This window comes from Molossus molossus, unplaced genomic scaffold (genome assembly GCF_014108415.1).
Source record: "Molossus molossus isolate mMolMol1 unplaced genomic scaffold, mMolMol1.p scaffold_m16_p_3, whole genome shotgun sequence".
NCBI classification, from domain to species: domain Eukaryota; kingdom Metazoa; phylum Chordata; class Mammalia; order Chiroptera; family Molossidae; genus Molossus; species Molossus molossus.
The window spans coordinates 50,450,583-50,474,677 of record NW_023425366.1 but is presented as its reverse complement, the minus strand read 5'-3'; the positions used below and the strand labels follow the sequence as shown (position 1 = coordinate 50,474,677).

The following is a 24,095-nucleotide window of genomic DNA, read 5'->3' as shown; positions in this document are numbered from 1 at the left end:
TTGAAAAACAACTGTGTACTCTATTTATTGGGCATAAATCTCCATCTTCCCACGCTGCCCCTAGATGACATTTCTCCAGGCTGCGTGGGACACTGTTATCTTACCAATGACAGCGGGCGAGTCCTGCAAAGCCGGAGCCTGGCGGAGTCCGGCCTTCGCGGGGGGAGCGAGGAGACGCAGGTGTGAGTTTGCTTTGTCACCGCTTTCTGGGCGACTTTGGACAAGTCGCTTAGCTCTCCAGACCTCGGATTTCTGGGCTATTTAATGCGGGGAGGGAACCGAACCTGGATGACACAGGGCAGCGGCGGCTCGGCCTGAGCGGAGCGCTCCGCGCGCCTGAGAACTTTGTGCAGAGCGCGGAGCCGGGACCCCGGCAGGGGCCGGGAGCTCCCTCTGCGGGAGCCAGGCGGCGCCGCTCCTCCTTTCCCTCCACGTCACGGGGGCCGCTCGGCGCTCTCCCACCCCCGGCGGAGGGAGAGCAACTCCCTGGTAGGGCGCGCCGCCGAGGTGGCGAAGGAGGAGGAGACGGGAGCAAGCCGCCGCGGCGGAGGGGCCAGAGTCCGGGGAGCAGCTCGAGGCCCCGGTCTGGGCTATCTCTGCAGCCGCGGGGACCCTCGCGTTCGGGGCTGCCCCGCTCCCTTTCGTAAGTCGACTTGGTCACGCAGGCCAGCGAGGTGTGGGGCTGTCCCGCGGTGGCGGGTGCGGGGCTCCTGTCCCAGCTGCTGGGTGGCCGGACGCCCGGACCCTCTTCTCGCGACTTTCACTTTACTGCCGGGGAAAACTTGGGCGCCGCGTCCCTCTCGGGGGCGGGGGCGGGGATCGGCCGGGGGAGTCGCATCCGGATCCTGGGCTGAGCCCGGCCTGGCCCCGCGCCCGCCGGCCTGCGGGTGTCCCAAGGTCGGCGCAGGCACCCGGCGGGCTGAGATGGAGCCCGGGGCCGAGTGGGCGGCTCCGCCGTGTGCAGCAACTTTAGGGCCCCGCGCGGCAGCCGGACGCCGGAAAGTTCCCCGAGGCCAGCGCGGGGAGAGCGGGCGGAGGGTGCGGGGCGGCCGGCGCGTGTTAGAGCGCGGGCGTCCTGGGAGGCGCGGGCCGCCCCGCACCCCGGCCCCGGGCAGAGCGGAGCGGGGAGGCCGGGAGTCGCCGTGCGCGTCCCAAGGTTTTTACCGGGACTCTGTCCCAGGGGTGACAATGCGGCTGCCCGGACGCGACCTTTCCCGGGTCCGGGGTCCCGCTGTCTCGGTTTTTCCCAAACCGCCCAGGTGAGGGGAGCCGATGGAACGGGTCCCCACGCCCGTTTTTTTTCGGACCCTCCCGCCAGCCTCTCCTCAGACCTGGCTGGACCTGCGGGCCCCGGCCACGCCGCCAAGACCTGGGCGTCCCGGCCCGCAGGCGGCGGGGGCTAGTGCGCGGGAGAGGGGGGCGGTGCGTGCGGGAAAGCTTTCCCAGTACGACAAGCTTGTGTGGTGGGGGTGGGGGTGTCCCTTAACAGTTTGGGCATCCGAGGCTGCGGGACTGACCTCCCTGCCGCGCCCTCGGCAGGGACGATCTAAAGCACTTTCTAAGGTCAAGAGTTGGAGAGGTGAAGCTGGCTGGGGACTGTCCCCCTGCGAGGTGGCGGCGCTTCCCGCTGCGGGCTGGGAGCCTCCGGGGATCCGAGACTAGAGGTGTAGGCTCCGGAGTCGGTTTACCCTCTTTACTTAGGCTAAGGGTGTGAGTGGGTGGCATTGTTTTGTTAATTTCAGAACTGTGCTTTATCGCTTGGGGGAGGTTTTCCAAGTCGTTATAGCCGTGGAAACTTGTGTATTGTACCCTCGCTGGGCAAACGAAGACGTGGCATTAGCCTTGAGGCATTTGTCTTTTCCTCTTCTCATCCTCAAAATTGAAAAGCAACAAGCCAGGATATTAAGGGAGTTGGGGATAGTGATATTAATTTAAGTGCACATGTTGTTTGGAAGACATAGAAGGCACCCCTTTTGATCTTATATGCATAAACATGCCTTTACTATTAAGCCACCTATCAAAGACATTCTATAGCCCGTGCTTTGCCTACAGTTTTTGTTGATAGTGTCTTGGGGAAGTACAATCTTTCAAAGTAAGTGAATCATTGCAGAGAGCAGTTTCTGTGTTGTACTTTCTAAGGATCCATTTATCTGTGAGAAATGACCAATTAAGATGCTGTTGAATCATTTCTTAATTTGCATTTGCAGAGAAACCAATAGCCAAAGAATGGGCTTGTGTGGCACTGATGTTTCTGGGAAAGGCAGAAAAGAGTTTCCTTTGCGAATGGGAGAGAAGTGTTCCCTTTTGTTTATTACTTGAAGTCATTCCTTTGAGAGGCGACATTCCCAGTTATTTGCTAAATGCCACATAGCCTGCAGAGAGGTAGTATGTAGGGGTGAATGGCATAATGGGCAGTTAATGAACGTTGGCACTTGATGGCACCATACTAAGTACCCTCAGGATAGGACAATAAACAGTTATGGAACTAACTTTGCATGAACTTGGGTCATGGGGGCAGGGCAGGTAGAGACTGTACAGAGAGTGCCCAGTTTCTGCTCTCTCTCCCTTGAGAATCACCAGCCAGTGAGGCCACAAGTGTTGGGGCTACGGAGCTTATTACAGCACCACAAACTGGAAGTAAAACTATGTCAGCTTCAAAGGCAGGAAGAAAGCGGTAAGACAGTAAGATTATGTAATGCCAGGTTGAAAAATCACTTCATCATCCAAATTTATTGAACACTTACTGTGTCCAGGCAGTCGTGGTGCTGTGGGAGCACAGGTATGCTGGGGTGAAGCCAGAGGCCCACTTCGGAGATTTAAGGTGGAACCTGGAGAAGGAGGAGGAGCTGCATAAACAAAGGAGAGGGAGGAGGAGGAGAAAGGCAGAGTGTGCTCACCTTGGGGAAGGGTGTGCCCTGAGACGGAAGGGGAGAGCTGGGGCTGTTCCAGGTCCAGTGTGACCTGAGGAGAGAGTAGCACCAGCCAGGGTCAGCAGGTACCAGGGCTAGACGATGCCAGATCTTCAGGCCATTTTGTGAAATCGATCCTCAGGACTGTTTCACACCTGGAAATATCCTGGTGAAATTTAAATTAAAAACAAAACAGAGCTGCGGTGGCTGTGTGGAGAATGGATTTGAGGAGCCCTTCAAGTAGACAGGGCTGGTTAGGGGCTGTGAGAGGCCTGGGGGCCTGGGCTGATTGTGGCAGTGGAGATGACACCAGTGGGTGTGTTCAAGGCAGACCCCGGAGTGACCTGGTGCCTAGTTTTGTGTGGGGTGTGAAAGTGCAGGGTGACTCCCGCTAAGCGTAAGCTTGAGCACTTGGTTATATGGCACTGCCGTTTACAAAACAGGGAGTAGCGGAGGAGGGGCAGTTTGGGGGAGAAAGGACAGTTTGGTTTTGAGTCTGAGCTGCTCTCTAGACTTGAGAGTAGTAATACTTCAGTGTCTGGATAGAGCAGGCCCCAGATTACCCTCCAGAGAGCTGGGGGTCACTTGTATTGGGGAGTTACTGTAAGCCTAGAGTGGGTTGGGGGAGGGATATGGATCTGGAAAAGAGCCCCTGTCTTCATGGGAAGAGGTGGGAAGAAAACCAGGGTGGTGCTGGATCACCACCTAAGCTATGGTGGGAATGAGCATTGGGGTGTGTGTGTGTGTGTGTGTGTGTGTGTGTGCGCGCGCGCGGCAGGGTGGGAAGTACACTTCCCTAGAAACCCCACACCCCTCTTTGAATGAGAGGTGGGACAGAGGGCTGGCTTTATCAAGATGAGAGAGCTGCACACATATTGATCTGTGAGTAGAATAAACGAGTGGGAAGGAGAGGATGAACTTAAGGGTATCTGGAGCCCCTCCCACTCGTGTTAGGTAAAAACAGTCTGGTCTGATCCTGCTGGCATTTTGATATCAAACTCAACAAACTATTAACATCTTACTAAAACAATATATTGAAGCACTTATGACTGAAATTTGAAGTTTTACTTCATAGATATGCAAATTTACTGATTAGGAGAAACATAGATGGAAATCACACAACCACACAATGGAGCTGCAGCTTGGCTAAGAATGGCCTCTGGAGAGACACTGCCACTTCTGCCTTAGGGCCTCACGCTAGTTTCTGACCTTTCTGCCTTGGTTTCCTGGTCTCTGAAATGGCACCACATCTAAGGGGTACATGCTCCCTGGTGCTTTCTTGTGGGCTGTTGTGAGGATTGTATGTGTGCATTGTGTATGTACAATGTGTGCACTTTGCCTGGCACTAGTGAGTGCTCAGTAAGCCTTAAAGCTGGTGGATTTATTATGATGATGTCATTTTCATCATTTCCAGATGTAGCATCTGAGATCTAGAGAATTATGAGAACCCGTCCAAGACCATAAGAGCAAAACAGTGGCAACGTTAAGGCCAGAATCCCACTAGCCTGACTCACAGGCAGGGGTGTCTTCCACCTAGCATGTCAACAAGTGTCAGGTGCTGGATGCTGTATAAAATTAACTGTAATAAAAGCATCCGGTGACACTCCCCAGAGTGCAGAAAAGCAAAGCAGATATCAGTGTCGAGGCATACAGACTTTTCCTAAGCAATTTGAGACGCATGTTTTGTATTAATTTGCATTGCTTTACATGTCATTTTATATGTATTTCCATCTGCTGGTAATTTTCCTAGCGAGATCTAAAGGCTGAAGCTTCAAATACATAAGATCAAATAAAATTAATCAGGAATTAAATGCAGCTGCTTCAAAACCTAATGGGCCCCTGGGCATGGTGGACTCGGTGTGGGCTTTGAGGAAAGGATTGGGTCAATATTTACTATTCTGGAAGATGTGGACAGCCAGATACCATTTGATAAAAGCAGGTCACATCTTAATGTGTAATGAAGCTTGTTCAGATGAACATAATAGGAAAATACAGGGAAAGTGGAAAAAAGACCAGAGAGAAACTGCCTGTTATGTAAAATGCCAGAAAATGAAGCAGAAGCAGAAACAGGAGTCTGCTTTATGAAGCTGAACTAACAAGAAATGCTAAGGGTCAGAAAGTAAAGGTGGAACTTTGAAGCATAATCTTAAATACCAATGTGTGTGTTTGTAAAACCAGTAACTTGTCTGTAAATTGAACTTACTGGCGAATAGACCATTGTATCTTAATAAAAGCTTAGAATATATATTTATTTTCTTTAAAAATCTATAATTCTGTTACTTAGAGCAGTGATTCTCGAAGTGTGATCCCTGGACCAGCTGCATCAGCATCATCTGGGAACTTATTAGTTTGCACCTGGGAAATGCAAATTCTGAGCCCACCAGATGTGCTGAATCAGGATCTCTGGGCCCAGCAAGCTGTGTTTTAATATTGCAGTCAGCATTGGTTCCTCTTGAATTGTCACTTCTTTGGTCTTAACCTTTCATTTCCTCTTTGTGGTCACTAGCTTCTCACTGTGCTGCTTGTCTCCCATTAGTCAGTATCCTAGTAGAAGGTTGTGCCCAGACACAAACCCATCCCTTCCTCTGTCCCAGGGTCTACATCAGTGGAAGATGCTTTCCAAGATCCCTTTAGGCTCTCATGTTCTGTAGCTCTGTGGTTCTCACTCTGGGAGAACCACATTGATTTGGTTTTGCTACCTTTAAAAAAAATCATTTGACCCTGGCCGGTTTGGCTCAGCGTTTAGAGTGTCGGCCTGTGGTCCGGAGAGACCCAGGTTCGGTTCCCACCAAGGGCATGTACCTCGGTTGCAGTTTGTCCCCGGCCCTGGTTGGGTCGTGCAGGTGGCAGCCACTCGATGTGTCCCTTTCACATCGATGTTTCTCTCTCTGTCTTCCTCTCTCTCCCTCCCACTCTATCTGAACAAAGAATGGAAAAATGTTCTCTGGTGAGGATAAAAAAAAAATTATTAAAAAAAACCATTTGGCAGTCTCATACCAAACAGTGACTCCTCCAAATATAGAGTCAACCAAAATACTGAGCTGTTCTCCATAGATGCTCCTGTGAAACCACAGTTCTCCTTCTGGTACAAGTGCAGTTACTTTCTTGGACCTAAGTATTAGTCTTTATCTCTGTTAAGTTTCATTTTACTAGATCCAAGTCTGTCCAGATCCGTTTAGGTCCTATTTCTGTCCTTTTTCATAGAAACCTTCACGTCCTCTGCCAATTTGGCCGCTGATGTCCTGGCCCGAGGAATGGACAACATGAGTATTTTTGGTAGAGGCCTTCCCCACAGTTAATGAGGCTTGAAAGCTTGGCATCTTTGGCAGTCCTTGTGGGCCCAGCATCAGAGTGGTTGTCGGCAGTCCCGTCATGGTTTGCACTGCAATTACTGCTGTTCTGAAGGGCCCCTCGCCTGGTTCCCTGTGGACGGCTGTTCCAGCTCCAGCCCCCGTGTCTCTCACAGCTGTTTGTGATGATTGCCTCCGTCCCCTCTTGTGTTTATACCACCAGCTGAGGTTTTCTTTGTAGGTGACACAGAGGTAAGTTTCAGCTCATCTCCAATCATATCAAGCTGAATTCAGAAATTTCAAAATAATAGAAAGTGAAAATTGTGCCTCCTCATTCCCCTGCTTCACTGCACCCTCCCCCAAGCTCGCGAACTCGAGTTTTCTGTTCAAGTTCACATTCAGCCTAGAGATTCAAGTCATTTGATTTTTTAATGTAAAATTTTGCTTGTACATGATTCTTTTATATTTTTAGAATATTTTAAATTAAACTTATTGGGGTAACATGAGTTAATGACAACATCTATGTATTGTGTTGTGTGTTCACCACCCAGAGTCTAGTCTCCTTCCATCACCATATATTTGACCCTCTTTACCTTCTTCAACCTCCCCATCCCCCTTACCCTCTGGTGTCCACACTTATGTCTATGAGTTTATTTGTTTTGTTTGTTCATTTGTTGCTTTCTATTTTAGATCCCCTATAAGTGAAATCATATAGTTCTTGTCGTTTTCTGTCTGACTTATTTCACTTAGCATGATACTCTCAAGGTATATCCATGTTGTTGCAAATGGACATTTTCGTTATTTTTATGGCTGAATAGTAGTCCATTGTGTATATGAACCATATCTTCTTTTTCCAGTCATCCATTGAAGGACACTTAGGTTGTTTCCATGTCTTGGATATTGTGAACAATGCTACAATGAACATAAGGTACATATATTTTTATAAATAAGTATTTCCAATGTTTTTAGGTAGATATCAGAAGAGGGATTAGATTGCTGGGTCATATGGTAGCTCTAGTCTTAATTTTTTGAGGAAACTTCATCCTGTTTCCCATAGAGGCTGCTCCAATTTATATTCCCACCAGCAGTGTGTGAGGGTCCCTTTTTTCCGCATCCTCTCCAACACTTATTATTTCCTGTTTTTTTCTTAACTGCCATTCTAACAGGTGTGAGGTGGTATCTCATTGTAGTTTTGACTTGCGTTTACCTTATAGCGGGTGCAGCTGAACATCTTTTCATATACCTGTTGGTGACCTGTCACACATGATTCTTAAAGGAGTACAATTAGCTAATGTAATTGCACACAAAAATGTTGTAAAAGGCCAAAGCAAAACAACTTTATGGCAGAATGCTTTTAGCCATGGTCGCTGGAGCATGAAGTACACTGTTATTCATGATCCTTGTCTAATCCTACTCGAGCCCTCTCCTCCCTCCCTCCCCCTGCATTGAAAGACCAGCATAAAACCAAAATGCAAAATCCAAAAAATCCAAGACTGCTTACCTCCTCCAAAGTGCTACCAAACTTCTTTTGATGTGTTCTCCCTTTCTTCAGCAAGCAAGGGAAAAGTGCCTGGTGCTGATGGAACTCTTTGTAACCTCGAGTGAATATTCGGTACCTCCAGCTCTTTGACTGCTTTCATTCCTCCTCTGTCCCCTTTTGTTAGCTAATCTAGTTGAGGGGGAAATAAACCAGGTTGCCCCTTTGGAGGAGGGCTTCCTGTGCTCAGACCGGACAGTTGGCCTGTCTGCTTTTGGATGGGTTGGATCTGTTTCCAGAGGCTCTGCAGACCCTGGCATTTCTCCTGGTCATCTACCAGATATGGACAGCCCGTGACAAGGCCGCTCGCTCGGACTGCAGCAGTTGTGCCCAGGACCAGGAAGAACAGTCTCAGCGCAGGTCCTGGCTTACCCAGGTGTCTTTTCCTTTCTCTCTCCTCTGCATCTCCGCAGCATATTTGGAATATTTGCATTGCTGCATCCTTTCTGCACAGCCCCACGTCCCACCTGGATGCGACAAGGAGTGGCACTCTCCGCCAGTCGTCGTCTTCCGCCAGGTCCTCTCGTCTCTTGGCCTTTCCAGCAACCTCCCTGCCCTACTCTGATGCACGCAGAGGCAGACAGATGTAGTATCGGGTGGGTCAGGAGAGAGAAGTGGGATGGCACACAGGTGGACACAAATTAAGTTATAAGGACTAGGTCATGAAAAATACCAGCAGAATGACACGGAAATTCTGGAGTTGAAGGAAGGGATGGGGAACCAGAGGAGAGATCCCAAGAAAGGAGGAACATAAAGTCAACACTGTGGCAGGACAATCTCTGAATAAAAGAAACATTTCCAAGTGCCAGGTAGTGACTTACCTTTTCAGGGAAACTGTCTCTACAATAAAGTTTAAATGTAACAAAATGCCTGGGATTTCTTGAGATTGTGTTCGAGGCACCCAGGACCTCACTATTTCTCTCTGTATTCTTCCGGGCAGTGCAGTTTCTGGTTGTATCCCCCCAGAATCTAGCATAGTGCCTGACTGGCACATGGTAGGCACAAAATGTTTGTTTGCTGGATGGATGGGCAACCGATGGAAGGGGAGTAGAAGTAGGATATAAGAGAGTAAAGGTAGATATGAGATATATACCCTGAAGAAGTGAAAGCAGGACGTGAACAGGTGTTTGTGTCCCGTGTCCACAGCGGCCTTAGTCACAGTAGCCGAAAGATGTGAGCAGTCAGTCGAGGCAAGCGTCCGTGGCCAGACAGACGGATGAGCAAAATGTGGTATGTACATGCCATGGGATATTATTCAGCCTTAAAAGGAAGAAAATGGATGAAACTTGAAGGCATCGTGTTAGGTGAAATCAGCCAGCCACGAAAAGACAAATACTGTGTGACTCCTCCTGCACGAGGTTCCTAGAGCCGTCAGCCGCACAGAGAGAAAGTAGAGGGTGGTTGCCCGGGGCTGGGAGGGAGAGATGGGAGTTAGTGTGTGGTGGGTGCTGAGTCCAGATGGGCGGGAGGAAAACGTTCTGTGGGTGGATGGTGGTCATGGCTGCAGAGCAGGCGAATGTACTTAAGGCCACACAAGTCTACGTGTAAAGGGTTAAAACTGTACATTTTAGCTTATGTAGTTTAGGAAAATAAAATAATAGAAAAATGCAGTTATGATCCTCAACTAATTCATAAATATAGATCAACAAAAGAAAAGGTGTTTTTATAACAAGTTAAGCAGGTAATACTCAGGAAGGTTATAGAGAGGGGCCAGTGCCACCAGACTTACGAAGGTGTGTAACACCGTGCTACTGGGAACAGGTATCAGTCCCGACACAAGGCAGGGACGTTCAAGGGCTTTTAGTCCTGCTCACTCCCAGGTACCCCATACATGCCCTCTTTTAAAAAAAACAACAAAGAAACAAAACTTTTTTAAGAAACAATTTTAAACCTACAGAAAAGTTGTAAGAATAGCACAGTGGGCAGCCATCTGATTCCCCCTTGACTGAGAATGCTGAAGGCTTGGATGGGGCTTCTGTGCCATCCTGCCGGGGGGAGACCCCCGCTGCTGCCTCTGGGAGGTGGTGTCTGGGTGTAGGCCCTGGGGCGGAAGATTGAGGATGAAGTCCAGTCCCCATTAGCATGATGCTCTGGCTGTTGCTTGTTTACATGCTCTCCGCCCCTTATCATCATGCAGCCCGTGCGCCAGTCTGCTCTTCCTGCCAGGATGTGCCCATGCATGAGCTCTGTCGTCACAGTGTCCATGAGAGTCCGCGCCCTGGGCCCTCTTCCATCAATGGAGGCAGAGGGCTAACTTGATCGGTGACAGCTCATTAGGGCTGTCAGGTCTTAAATTCAGAATCCTCAGCTTTAAATTCCAAACCCATTATGTTGTACACAACGGCGGAGCAGGAGGGTAAGATGAGGGAGCGAGTGTGTGGCAGGGAGGAGAGGAATGGGGTCAGGCCGGTAGGGGAGGATCGAGAGAGTGACTCAGAACTGCTCAATGTGGGTCGCCCTACAGGCACTATCTTTTTCTTGATATGTAACAAGCTTGTTACAACAAGCTCTTCAGAAGGCTGCTCACCTGTAAGGTGACTTTCAGAAGTTCGGTGGCCTACCCCCTGCAGAACCAAACAAAAGGAGCTTTGCTGTACCTGAACGGTGCTCTCCCTGAGGCTTGGAGAGCAAGCTGCACAGTTCATGCGAACATTGGAGTTAATTTAGTAAATCTTGGAGTCTGCTTCCCTTCAGATGTTTACCTAAAGCCTCCGTCTGCCTCTACACACAGATGGATGAGACGTTCAGCGTTATCTGAGACACATAATTTTTCACTTGGCTATGTACAGGATTTTACTGTTGTATAAGTAGACACTTTAGCCTGGTTTAAATTTAAGCTTAATATTGTGTGTGTGTGTGTGTGTGTGTGTGTGTGTGTGTGTGTGGCATTATCCTTTCCATGTGGTCATCTTTCAAAGTACATCTTTGCAACGTTGCTTAAACGTATAAGGTGTGCTGTGTTTCTCCTATGACAAGGATGCAGAGTGGGCATTTGCTGCTGCTGGTTCAGTAGTTTGAGGGTTTGGGGGCTGAGGTCTCTCATATGCTCGCTCTTGGCCTGTTCTTCATGGTCCCGAGATGGCTGCTCCAGTGCCAGCCATCATGTCGGAGTTCCCGGCAGAAGAGGGGATGAAGGGGGAAAGATAACAAAATGGCATACTTCCCCCGAAATCAGGTTCCTTCAGAGCACTCTCCCAGATGATGGCATTATGTTTCATCGACTGACCCTCTATAGCGGAGGCTGGGGAAAGGCGTTTACAGGATCATGCTTCTGCTGCCAACAGTACAGGGGTTCTCTTATCAAAGAGGAAAGGAAGGATGGATGCTGGAAGGTAGCTGGCATCTCCACCACAGCCACAGATAAAAGCGTTAGCGACCAGGTCTGCTTCTGAACTTCATCTCACTGCTGTCTGTCCATCCCAGCACAGTACCACGCTGTGCCGATGAGTGTGACATTATAATCCGTGTGAAAATAAGTCTGGTTTTTTCTTTTGTGTTCTATAAAGTCGGTATATGTTTGCTTAGACGTACAGTTTTAAACTAAACAATCTTTTCACTTTTTTATTATGTTAACCTACAATAAAACCTGCATGTTGAGAAAACACACAAAAGAGCTCTTCTGGTTATTTAAAACGGAGTGTGTCTAATCCACTCACAGGGTGTGTGGCCTGGCCTGCAGCCATCTCTCCGCGCTCCACAGCTGTGTTTCCCTCGCCGTCTCTCATGATGTAGTCACAGGCATTAGAGAGTCTACTTCACGTGCCTGTGGAGAAGTCAGAGTTTCTGTTCCTCTTCAGTTCTACATAACCTTCGAGGAATTAATTTGGGCAGCATAAAATATGGAATTAGCCATCAAATACAAAAGTGCTTCCAGAAATTAGAGAGGGAAAAAATCACACCATGGAGACCTTGGGTGGGGAAAGATTGTTTTTGTTTTTTTCCCATTTTGCATACATACATTAAAAAAAAATAGACTTCAATGTTTCTCAGTTTTTTTTTCTTTATAGAAAAAGAAGCCAAGTTTTTCTCAACCTACATTTTAAACTTAAAACATAAAATGTATTTATTTCACTTCTATATTATATCCAGGCAAGTGTGAAAGGCACCGAAGAGAAGGAAGACCTGAGGAAGGAATCTAACCATGCTGTTTATAAAGCGGGAGAGCTGAAGGTCAGTACATTCATTAACCCCCTTTTTTGTATCTTAAAAGAAGGAAACATTTTATTTAAACCATTTCCATCTGAGCTAAAATTTGAGGGCATACGTGTTTTTGAAACCCACCCTTCCTTTTTCTTTCCTGTAGGAAAAAACTCTTAATGTTTTACACATGAAAAGGGTCACATATTGTTACAAAATGAACATTTTTTATTCAGTAGTATCATCTCTGGCCCTTTAGACTTTCTGCTAAATGCTCCTTAGCCATGTAACTTTGTCCAACAATATACGCAGTCAGCTTTTGATGTCTGCCTTGTGGACCAGATGCAACGAAGCCCAGAATCCAGTTGGTTCTCTCCTAATTGTGTGACCGTAGAAAGCGGGCTGAATTCTGCACTTGTTTGCTCCTTGCTACAGCCCCTATTTCTGATGACCTTGAGGGACCACCATGTGGTAAATGCATCCTGATGTGGATTGCTCATTTCAAACATGACCTTGCATGGCCCCAAAAGCCTCCCCAAACCTAAGAGGCTCCAGTGAAGTTACTAGTTGGAAGAATTATAATCTAAAAAGGTGATGGACAGACTGATGCTCATGCCCAGCATTTTCATACCAACCTCTATTCTCAGTCTTGCAGGTAAGGTAGGCCTTTGTTTAAGGAAGGTGGTGACCATAGGCTTTGGACTGGTAAGCTGGAGCGCACTGTATGTAGAGGAAGCTGTCATCTGTGAGACGCTCTGCAGGTGGGTGAGGGGCATCCTGCTTCCCTGAGCTGAGACACTTTGAACTTGACATATGATCTGAGCAACTGAGTGCTGGCAGAGGCCCCGTTTGAGGATATGTTTGTGTCCCCACATTGCTGCAGAATCCTCAGTACCACCTCGCTTGTTACGTGGCCCGTAGGGATGGCTTGGCCGCACAGGGATGCTAGAACGCGTCATTGCAGTTTTGCACTATCTGGAGAATTGCCCCTAAAGATACTGAACTTAGGGGAAACGTTTACAGCTTCTGCAGCGCACAGGGTTACAGAAGCTATTTGGCTGACTATAACAGCCCAGAACTAGTTGCATTTGCTTTCCTGGATGTCTTTTAAAGGAATTATTTGACTATTAATTTTTCATAAGCTATTGAGCAGACTTTGGGAGAAAAAAAACTCTAAAGTTTAACTAGAATAGCTATCATCCTGTCTTTCAAAATCCAAAATCCAAAGCAGGTATATGTTTTCAGGAACAATATATGCAAGAGACATTAACAAAAAAAGAATGTTGTTGAATAGTGAAAAACGGCATGTCAGAATGAAGGGAATAATCCATGCACTATATCAGAAAAATAAAACTAAACTATAACATCTTGACTCTTTCCAAGTTTTCCCCAAAAATCATTTCTCTTAGATTCTAGTACCCCAAATTTGCATACCAATGTTGGTTGTTTTCTTTCCCTATGGACTGTGTCATAGGACCTTCAGAATAGCACTATGAGATAGAAAACCATTTCCCATTTAACGCATGGGAAATAAAGACTTGCCCAAGATTAAATGACTTGCCAGGGTCACTTGCGGAATTTTTTTATGGCAGAGCCCAGACTAGAACTTGGGTCATCTGACTGTCCACTGAGCAGCTACCCTGTGCCAGTAGGTATGTATGCGGGGCTGGGGGTAGGGCGCGAACAAGGCCTGTCCAGGAGACAGAAGTAAACAAGTGAACAGAGTAACTGCCACTGTGATAAGTGCTCAGAAGAAAACAAGGACTATGATAGTTGAGAGATCTGAGAAGGGGGAATAGAGAGGACCCCAGGAAAGGACATTTCTCCTACATGGAAGGATATGGAGGGACCAGGCAAGCCAGGATCCAGGGGAAAGTGGTCTAAATATGCGGATAGCAGTGCAAAGGTCCTGAGGCAGGAAAGAGACTGGTGTTCAGCGGTCCGGTGTTGCTTAGAGTGCAGTGAGCAGAATAGCATGAAGTTGGAGAGGAGGGCAGGGGCAGAAACTGGCTGGGCCTGTGGGTGTGGAAAGAATTTCTGATTTTATTCTAAGTGCAATGAAACCCCAGTGGAGGGTTTTAAGTGTAGAGAGTGGGACTAGGGAGGGGCAGTGATCTGATTTATGTGTTTAAAAGATCCTTTTGGCTACATTACAGAGAGTGGATTAGAGGGAAACGAAGCCAGTGTGCAGGTAATTTTACATGCAGGCAAGTGTTGATGCTGGCGTGGATTAGAGGCTCTTACGGAGTGAAAAGGGGCAGCTGGAATATGTTCTGAGTGGGTTTTACTACTGCCAAGAGATTGGAGAGGCAGCCTGCCTTGTGGTTCAAACTCTGAAATCGGGCCATTGTTGAAAATCTTGGCTCCTCACATACATCCTCTGTGACCCAATTTCCTAGCCTGAAAAATGAGGGTGATGATAGTACCAACCTCATAGGTTTATTGAGTGGAGTAAACAAGATCCTGCAAATAGTTCTGGGGCTCAGTACAGACCATAGGAGGGGACAAGTGTCCAGTGACTCGGGCAGCATGAAGACGTATGTTGATTTGGCCAAAACCATCTAGTGGGGGCGCCATGGAGCCAGGCTGGACAGAATGCCACTGTGAAGGGCCTGGGTATGGGGAGCAGAGGCCCCCCCTCTGTCCAGAACCTGGAGGGGGATCAGTTGGATGTACAAACATGTAAGGAATGGGGAAAACATGTTCCCAGCATCCCAAGAATGGGATGTGTGAAATGATGGCTTGGCCTGTTTCCTCATTTAGAGAAGGAGAGATCTGGACTCAATCACCGTTAGCGTCCTTGTCAGTTTTTAAATTTCGCCCCCAGGCTTCTTCAGGAATTGTGGATTAATTAACTAAGTTTTGGTGGAGAAGGGCCAGAAAAATAAATTCTGTTTTTAATTTTTTTTTAATCCTCACCTGAGGATATTTTTCTATTTATCTTCAGATAGAGTGGGAGAAAGGAAGGGAGAGAGAGAGAAACATCGACATGAGAGGGACACATCAACTGGTTGCCTCCCGCACAACCCCAACTGGGGCCGGGCACGAACCACAGCCAAGGTATGTGCCCTGGCCCGGAATCAAACCCTTGACTCATTGGTTCACGGGCCGATGCTCTAACCTCTGAGCCAAACTGGCCAGGGCATAAATTCTGTTTTTAAATGTTTTCTTCCTATAGAAAAGTATGTTGACCTCTGGTGGAAATCATTTACTTTCTAACAACATAAAGACCCACTTGAGAATAGGACTTGTTCACAGTATATTGCGAAATGAAAGAAACATAAGACAGTGCTATATAGTGAGACTTCTTGTTAAAAAGCAAGCAAGAAAAAAAAAGAAAAAAAAAAAGTGTATTGAAAACAGTCTGGAAGGACGCACCGCCCAGAGAATGTCAGCACCCAGTGGTGGGTTACTGAGGGGCTTTATTTTCCTCTTGAGGCTTTTCTGACTTTCTGATTTTTTAATATAATGAAAGTGTTTAATTTTATAAACAGAGAATGGAAATCCTTTTCCTTTTTCTTTTTGACACTATCTCCTCTTACTATTTAAGGACTGTTTGTTCTCAGTTGGGATTGCCTTACTGACCCAGCCTTGCGATTCTTGTATTTTGCCTACTTACCATGTCCCGCTCACAGTCAGATAGTTATTTGCTGTTGCAATCTTGCCTCTAGAACAATGAGAGTGTAAGGTCATCTGAGCAAGACACTTATCGTCCTGCTCCTTTGCAGACTCCTGGGATTGCGCGGGTGGAGGAGACAGGGCTGGGCTGGGCCATCCTCCGGCTGGTGGCTGCACCCCACACTTTCCCTGGGTTCGGCGATGAGCGCGTCGTCAAAGAGGGTCAATGGCTTTATTGAAATCAAGGAGCTACATACAGTAGGACTTTAGCTTATTCAGCTAGGTGAGGGTTTTTTGGTTGGTTGTTTTTCATTTGTTTTGATTTTTTTTTTAGTGAGCTTATCTTTATATTTGTGTACTTACGTGATGATTCTTCTTTGTAAGACTCTGGCAGAAACAGAATCTCGACACTTCCAATCAATAAACCCTCCTAATTCTATTTTTCACACTGACATATAATGATATAAAGTTTAAAAAGTTAAAGGTGCCCCACAAAGAAAATAGTCTCCTCATAGAGATATTTCACCCTGAACGTTGTTACGATAATTGGTATTTCTCAGAGAGCCCAAATTGTGTCACTGGTCACTGCAAAAACAAGTGATTCGGACGTAAGCAGTGACCGGCTCTGAGCCGAGGATAACTGATGGCAGACTTTCCTAGGATGGGCTCGCTTTCTTTTCCCCCATGGCTTCCACAGGCTGGGGTTTACTGCCTCTTTCTTCGAACAGGGACTGCCCAGCCTCTGACTGCAGGACCAGAAGGTGTCATCACCCAGCATCCCTCCAGGCTCCTTCTCCATGTAAATAATCCCTTAAGTGGGGTGGCAGGGCTCAGGACTTCAAACATGGTTTGCTGTTCATTTCTGTTCCAGCTTTAAGACAGTTCAATAAGACACAATAATGAAACATTTTAGTCAAGGACCAAAACCATTGTGGAAATATTTTTTTTAGATTCCAAGAGACAGTATTGGCTAAAGGGTTAAGAGCACATCTCTGGCCCTGGCCGGTTTGGCTCAGCGGTTAGTGTCGGCCTGCGGTCCAGAGAGTCCCGGGTTTGGGTCCCTCTAAGGGCGCGTACCTCAGTTGCAGTTTGTCCCTGGCCCTGGTTGGGGCATGCGGGTGGCAGCCACTCGATGTGTACCTTTCACGTCGATGTTACCCCCTCTCTCTGTCCCTCCCACTCTATCTGAACAAAATATCAAAAGATGTCCTTGGGTGAGGATTAAAAAAAACAAAAAGCGAGCACATCTCTTGTGCAAGTCTCTCTGGGTTCAAGTTCCAACTGAAGCACTTTATAGCCTATAACCTTGGGCAACTTCTTAATCTCCTGTAGGAAGAGTAAAGGTGATCCATCCGTGCCTCACTGACCTGCATGATCTGTACATGCAGAGTACTCAGAACAGTGTCCTCAGGAACAACTCTATTTAATGACTATATCTTAAAAATAATGATAATATTAGATTAATAAAGAGCATTACATGGAGGCATTCAGACATTATTCATTCTAACATATTGAATTTATGTTGAAATTTTTGAGGGGAATAGAAAAAACTAGGTTGAAAAATAAGACAATAAGCCAAAAGTCTGGGCAAGATCTTTAAAACAAATAAAAGTGCCCTGGCCAGTTTTGCTCAGCAGTTAGAGCGTTGGCCTGAGGTCTAGAGGGACCCGGGTTCGGTTCCCGCTAAGGGTGCGTGCCTCGGTTGCAGTTTGTCCCTGGCCCTGATTGGGTCGTGTGGGTGGCGACCACTCGATGTGTCCCTTTCACGTCGATGTTTCTCTCTCTCTCTCTCCCTCCCACTTTATCTGAACAAAATATCAAAAAATGTTCTCAGGTGAGGATAAAAACAAAACAAAACAAAGTGCTTACCACTGAGGAATAGTAGTGTCTCAGCTTCAGAGTGAAATGATGGGGATGAGGATGAGGATGAGGATGAGGATGGGAGAAACCACAGCCTTCGCCAGGCCGTCGTGATCTGGACCATGCTAAAGCACTTAGCATGCGTCGCCTCGTTCAGCCTCAAAATTCCTTAAGTAGCTACTATTGTTAACGTCCTGCTACAATGAGGATACAGAGGTGTGGAGAGGTTGAGGGTCTTGTCAAGGGTCCAGGTGCTTGATGGGCCATTTCTGAGCTGGGCAGGGGTCTCCCCAGAGCTGAAGCCCCCAAGGTTTCAGGATCCCATATGGGCTTCTTCTTAGCCCTCCACGGCTTTCTCCTTCCTTAAAAATTTCACTTTGGTCAGAAAAGTAAAAATCAGTTATTTCTTTAACATTATCTGCTTAAAATTATCTGTGGACTATTTTCATTAAAACACACACGCACACGCACGCACACAATCAGCACACCCTCCAAGATCTAGAGTCTGGCAGTCTGGGTACAGGAAAGAAAAGGCCTGTTCACGTGCCAAGCACCTTTGTGGGGTGACCCTTGTCACAGACAGGGTCTCCTGAGCCCTCACGGCAGCTGTGGGGAGGGGTTCTAATCCCTGTTTTGAGGCAGAAAGCCGGGCTTCAGAGGTTGATCAGTCTTATAGCACTAAGTGTATCTCCAGGGCTTCAAGCCGGGTCTGTGGCATCCTGCAGCCCACACAGGGACTTTCCACCCTCCCAAGACCCCCCACCTGGAGTAGCTACTGGAAAGAATTGAAGGGGTGCAGGGAGGCAGCAAGGGAGGAAGGGGACTGGAGGGGGCTGAGGCCACCTAATCTGCAAACATGACTGGCGGGTCCCTCATTCTGGGTGCCCAGGCTAAACCTTATTCAGTCCTTCTTTTCCAGTCTCCCTCCTCCCACTCATGACTTCCCACCCCCTCCTGGGAAAGGATGCGTGCCCTTCGATGCCATGCCTGGGTTTTGAAATTGCTGACTTAAGGCGAGTTCATTGAGGAGATGCTAATAGCTCCGGCCCTTTGGCCCTGGATGCAATTACAGCCACTTAGCTGGGTGTACCTTTGGGTGCCTGCTGTTTCCTTTAAGGCTGTAAACAACACCTGGAAGGCCTGGGGGAATGATGATTTGGGGAAAAGGATGTTCATTCAACATCCTGTTGGGTTTGTATTGAATGATCCAAATAGACCCCCTTTTAACTGGGCTCTAGATCAGACCTCACTCTCGCTTCCCTCCCCATTCCGCCGTAGTCAGTAGGAACCTGCACACCGGTAGGGATAAAGTCGATGGCAGGTCAGGCTTTCTTCTCTGCCTAGGCAGGTGGGAGGGGAAATACCCTTCTCCTGGGGGTGCAGAACTATTTGTAATGTAGTTATAAGACATTCTGGGCGGCAGAACCCCTGCCTACTTCTTGCTCAGGAGCCTTTAAGAGTGTTTGCAGAAGGGGGCTTTGCTGCGCTGGGCTCCTGGGAACCGTGGCCAGCACAGCTCTCAGCCTTCGACTCGAGCTCTTTCTCCTCCCTCCAGACCTGGCGCCTGGGGCTTTTCGCAGGCCTGGGCGGCAGGTGCAGGAAGGGAGGCAGGGCCACGTAGGCAGCAGCCTGCCCCCAGCCCACCTCCAGCCCTGCAGCTTCTGGCCCTTGACACTGTGCTGCTTCTGGGTGCTCCCCAAGCAGACCACAGACCCAGCTGGGAGGGGCCCTGGGTGTCCAGGGTGGAGCCCTGACTGGGAGCCCAGGTCTCTGAGCTGCTGCAGGCTCCAGAGCCCAGGTGACCCGCTGACTTCTCACCGCAGGGAAGAGGCCACAGCCCCTTCCAGGTTGACAGCAGCTCAGCTTGCACCCTCCCGGCTTCTGACTGCGAGGAAGGAAGGCGTCAGTCAGGGAATTTCTGTGAGAGGGTTTTACTGTGACTTGGGCCGGGGTTGTGTTTTAGGGCTGATTCTTTCCCCTAATGTCAAAGACTGACCCACAGACAGACAGTGTCTCCCCCGTAAAGACACCTGGATGGAAGGATCAAAAGCCAGGCGCCTGGGCTGTCTGATTCCCCTCCCTCTTCCTTCAGCACGAACTCTTATCCCTCGCTGCTGAAGCTCAGATGGGGGACCCAGAGCCCCTTCCCGTGGGACTCCTCACAGTGTGTCTGCCACCTCTCCCCTCTGGGTGCCCTGACCGTCCCTCTCTGGGCAGGCAGCCATGGCCCCCTGGCGCACTCAGGCTCTCCAGGCGGCGGGTTGGAGTCAGCAGTGTGTGCTTGCCGGCTGCTGTGGCTCAGTGGTTGAGCGTCGACCCCTGCACCAAGAGGTCATCGGTTCGGTTCTGGGTCAGGCACATGCCCGAGTTGTGGGTCGGATCCCTAGTGGGGGGCATGCAGGAGGTGGCCAACCGATGTTCTCTCTCATCGATGTTTCTATCTCTCTCTCTCCCTCTCCCTTCCTCTCTCTCTAAAATCAAAGAAAAAAAAAAAGTGTGTGCTCAGGTGTTCTGCTCTCTGAAAGGTGCGGGGGAAGCATGGGTGCAGAGGAGGCCCCAGGAGAGGGTGACAGGACAGGGGGCCTTTTTACATAGTATGAAGCTGATAAGTGGTGCATCATAAGTGACATGACAGCTCTGGAAGACTTCGCAAACCTCTTTAGAAATGTGAGGTCTTTTCATTTTATCACTGTGGTGGGGGGCTGTTAACTAATGCTAATTAGACAGTCCATGGACCAATAAAGTAGGAAAAGAAAAAGCAAAAGTTTACTTTGGGTAAAATTCATTCTAATTTTAATTCATTTCTGTAAGATGTTTCCTATTTATGCCCAATTACCGTGAATGAGGACAATGACAAGACAAGATTGACTGATTTGGGCTTGATTAATCTTCTAAGCTTATTTGATCACAACACCCAATTCTGAACGTGTGCTCAGGCTTCTGGGTTGTAGTTTGTGTTGCCTTGTTCACTGGGAGTCAGTCTGCTCACACTTTCCAGCCACGGGCAGGACCGGGTCTTGAGCCTGGGCGGATGGAGCCCTCCTCAGTTTGCTTTGGAGGAGCAGGAAGCTGAGACCTGGCAAGGGACTCAGAGCCATGCGCCTGACTGGGGTTCCCTTGACCTGGGTCCTGACTCAGCAAAGATGCTGCTTATTTTTATTTCACGCTATAGCGTGGAAACTGTTCCCCATGGACACATGCAGACTTGTCTTTTCACACTGTAATTGATCGATCCCCATCAAAGGATGTTTTAGTGTTTTTCAGTCTTCAGCCTAAACAAATAACACTGCCCCAAACCTTCTTGTGCACACACCTTCCTTGCACACGTGAGCTCTTCTGGGTGGGTACATTTAAACTGAGAGATACTGCCTAAATGCCCCTTAGGTAGTTTTTACCCCCCACCCTCAATGAGAGTCATGTTCTTTTTACCCTAAGGGCTAAATTGTTAAACCCTGTGAGTAAGTGGAAGCTAATAAGATAAAAAATTTAAAAAATGTACAAGATTACCAAATTTGTATAATCTGTACAAAAATTGTATAGTCTCTAGTGCCTACTGTAGCTCCTTTGGGTGTCTGCCCACTGCTTTTATTTCTGAAGGCAGACTTGGTCTGTGCAGGCTGCTGTAACAAAACGCCCTAGACAAGGTGGCCTGTAAACAACAGCAGTTTATTTCTCACAGTTCTGGAGTCTGAAAGCCCAACGTCAGCATGATGGGGCTCCGGGAAGGCCCTCTACCAGGTGCGACCGCTGACTTCTGGCCATGTCCTCGCATGGCAGAAGCGACAAGGGCTCTCTGGGGGTCTCTCCTTATGATGGCACTAATCCCATTCATGAAGGCTCCATCTTCGTGACCTAATCACCTTTATGACCCAAAGGCCCCACCTCCAGATACCATCACAGTTATGGGTTAGGTTTCAACATATGAATTTTGGAGGGGACACATTTAGTCTGTAGCGGGGGATTCACGGGTTTCCCCATCTGACTTCAGACATAACATCTAAGCAGGATCTGAAGTCAGAATGAAGATGGATATTCCTTTTAGTCTCAGGTGGGCCGTTTGCATCTCCAAAGATCTCTTCGTGACATCCATTTCCTTAGACCTCTGCCCAAACCAGAGTCCTCCCTCCCCAAACATGCTGAGCAGAAATGCAGACAGTGTGAAATGACATAGTACCTATATTTTAGTAGTTTACATTATTTTCCATTCTATTTGGAAAACAACACCTTTCAAAATTAGATATAGTTAACACAGAAAACCACAGAATACCACCATTCTGCGTAGTTCCATTTCTTCACTTCTGGATTCTCTCATGGCAAGAAACTCGTTTCATTCACCTTTGGGCCCAGCAGCTGCCTGGCATGTGATAGGCACCCTGTGGACTTGGGTTGAAGTGAACTAATTTTCTCTTAATGTTTCACCTAAATTATTCCTTTTGCCTCTTACAGAATGAAGATACTCAGATGTTGTATTAAATACCCCCTACAGCAGAAAGTTTTCATCCTGTTTCTAACCCTGTGGCTGCTCTCCTTGTTGAAGCTTCTAAATGTAGGACGACTCCTCTTCCCTAAGAGAGGCATTTACCTGGTTGAGTACTCCCTGAGTACCTCTCCCTTTGTAAGGAACAGATACACCCATGTTAGCGATGAAGTCAGGTATACAGTTAACTGTTCGGGGATCTATGAACAGGAGCCTTTGGAAATAGGCAAGACTCTGGAAATAAGAAGAAGAGACATCATCGACTTGGAGGATGACGATGTTGTGGCAATGACCAGCAACTGTGACGTGTATCAGACCTTAAGAAGATACCATCAAAAGCTCGTTTCAGGGGAGGAGAAACGCTTCCCAATAGCCTTTTCTTTGGTTGTTCACAAAGATGCAATTATGGTTGAAAGGCTAATCCATGCTATATACAACCAACACAATATTTACTGCATCCATTATGACCATAAGTCACCTGACACCTTCAAAGTCGCCATGAACAATTTAGCTAAGTGCTTCTCCAATATTTTCATTGCTTCCAAACTGGAGACAGTGCAGTATGCCCACATTTCCAGACTCCAAGCTGACTTGAATTGCTTGTCAGACCTTCTCAAGTCTTCAGTTCAATGGAAATATGTTATCAACCTGTGTGGGCAAGACTTTCCTTTGAAGTCAAACTTTGAATTGGTGTCAGAGCTGAAGAAACTCAATGGAGCAAATATGTTAGAGACGGTGAAACCCCCTCACAGTAAAATGGAAAGATTCACTTATCACCATGAACTCAGACAGGTGCCTTATGAATATGTGAAGCTACCAGTGAGGACAAACATCTCCAAAGAAGCCCCCCCTCACAACATTGAGATATTTGTTGGCAGTGCTTATTTTGTTTTAAGTCGAGCATTTGTTAAATATGTTTTCAACAACTCCCTTGTAAAAGACTTTTTTGCCTGGTGTAAGGACACATACTCACCTGATGAGCATTTCTGGGCTACCTTAATTCGGGTACCAGGAATCCCTGGGGAGATTTCTCGATCAGCCCAGGATGTGTCTGATCTGCAGAGTAAGACCCGCCTTGTCAAATGGAATTACCACGAAGGCCTTTACTATCCCAGCTGCACTGGCTCTCACCGCCGAAGTGTGTGCATCTATGGAGCAGCAGAATTAAGGTGGCTTATCAAAGATGGACATTGGTTTGCGAATAAATTTGATTCTAAGGTGGACCCTGTCTTAATTAAATGCTTGGCAAAAAAGCTTGAAGAACAACAGAGAGAGTGGATCACTTTGTCTTCAGAAAAGTTGTTCATGGATAAAAATCCCACAATCTCATGATAAAATCACGATGGCAACAAAGAGTCTGATAAATGGAGTTACTACAGAATTGTATACTATACCAAATCCAGTACCATCTGAGCTTACCTCCTCATAGTTTGAAAGGTAGCTAATGTGCTTTGCTCAAGGCAGAGTGACTTACCTTTGGTGACAATTAGCCTGCAGTTGGTTGAGCACTGTTTGTTTCTGCCTGTAATTTCACTGAACTTAATCAGAGATCTTAAGCAGTCATCAGATATTTATTGAGCTCCTACTGTACATTGGGCATTTTTTTTAGAAATGTGCAGCAATTAAATCCAAGTTTTAGTGAGTTATACAATGCCCTCAAGGGACTGTGTCTTACCCTTGTCATCCAGCAACCTTACTATCTTAAGTTCCCCACATAACAACCAGGATCCTACTGAAGAAGTTTGGGAGTGTGTGGTGATCACCCATATAAACCACCCATTTCAGAATAGCATTTAAGTACAGTGATCAATACTCCACTTGTCTCTTAATTCAACTCACTCAGCTCTTTCTAACCATTAGAATATTAGAGGGAGAGACTTCACTACCTCAGAAGAGCTCAAAGAATCGTCCGATTTCCTGCTTGGAAAGCATGCTTTACCATTTGGCACCTCACTCCCCTGTGGGTGTGGCGTTCGTAGTGTCTGAATGTTAGGGTGGTGGTTGGGGTCAGTAGGAAGATTGAGACACGTGGTGCCTGAAAGGAACAGAGGGCTTTATATGACTTTGGCATCATGTTACACAGTGGTGTCAGGATGACCTCCTTTTTAATTCAGCTGTTTCTTCAAAGCACGTTTACTGATTAAAAATGAGAACTGATTAATGCTCAAAGTGTTATATTCCAGAACAGTGAACCTAAGTCTTCCAGCTCATAGACTATCGTTACACGTAAGTTTCTTTACAATGGAATTAGTATACTTTTGTTTTAT

At 47.4% G+C, this 24,095-nt stretch overlaps 1 protein-coding gene across 1 annotated transcript; it reads left to right on the top strand.

Moving 5' to 3' along the window:
• GCNT4 (glucosaminyl (N-acetyl) transferase 4) lies at nucleotides 1-24,095 on the top strand. The gene is made up of 3 exons (XM_036280692.1): nucleotides 1-180; nucleotides 11,826-11,906; nucleotides 21,798-24,095. The coding sequence occupies exon 3, from the start codon at nucleotides 21,799-21,801 to the stop codon at nucleotides 23,158-23,160; it is 1,362 nt and encodes a 453-aa protein (XP_036136585.1). The 5' UTR covers nucleotides 1-180; nucleotides 11,826-11,906; nucleotide 21,798; the 3' UTR covers nucleotides 23,161-24,095.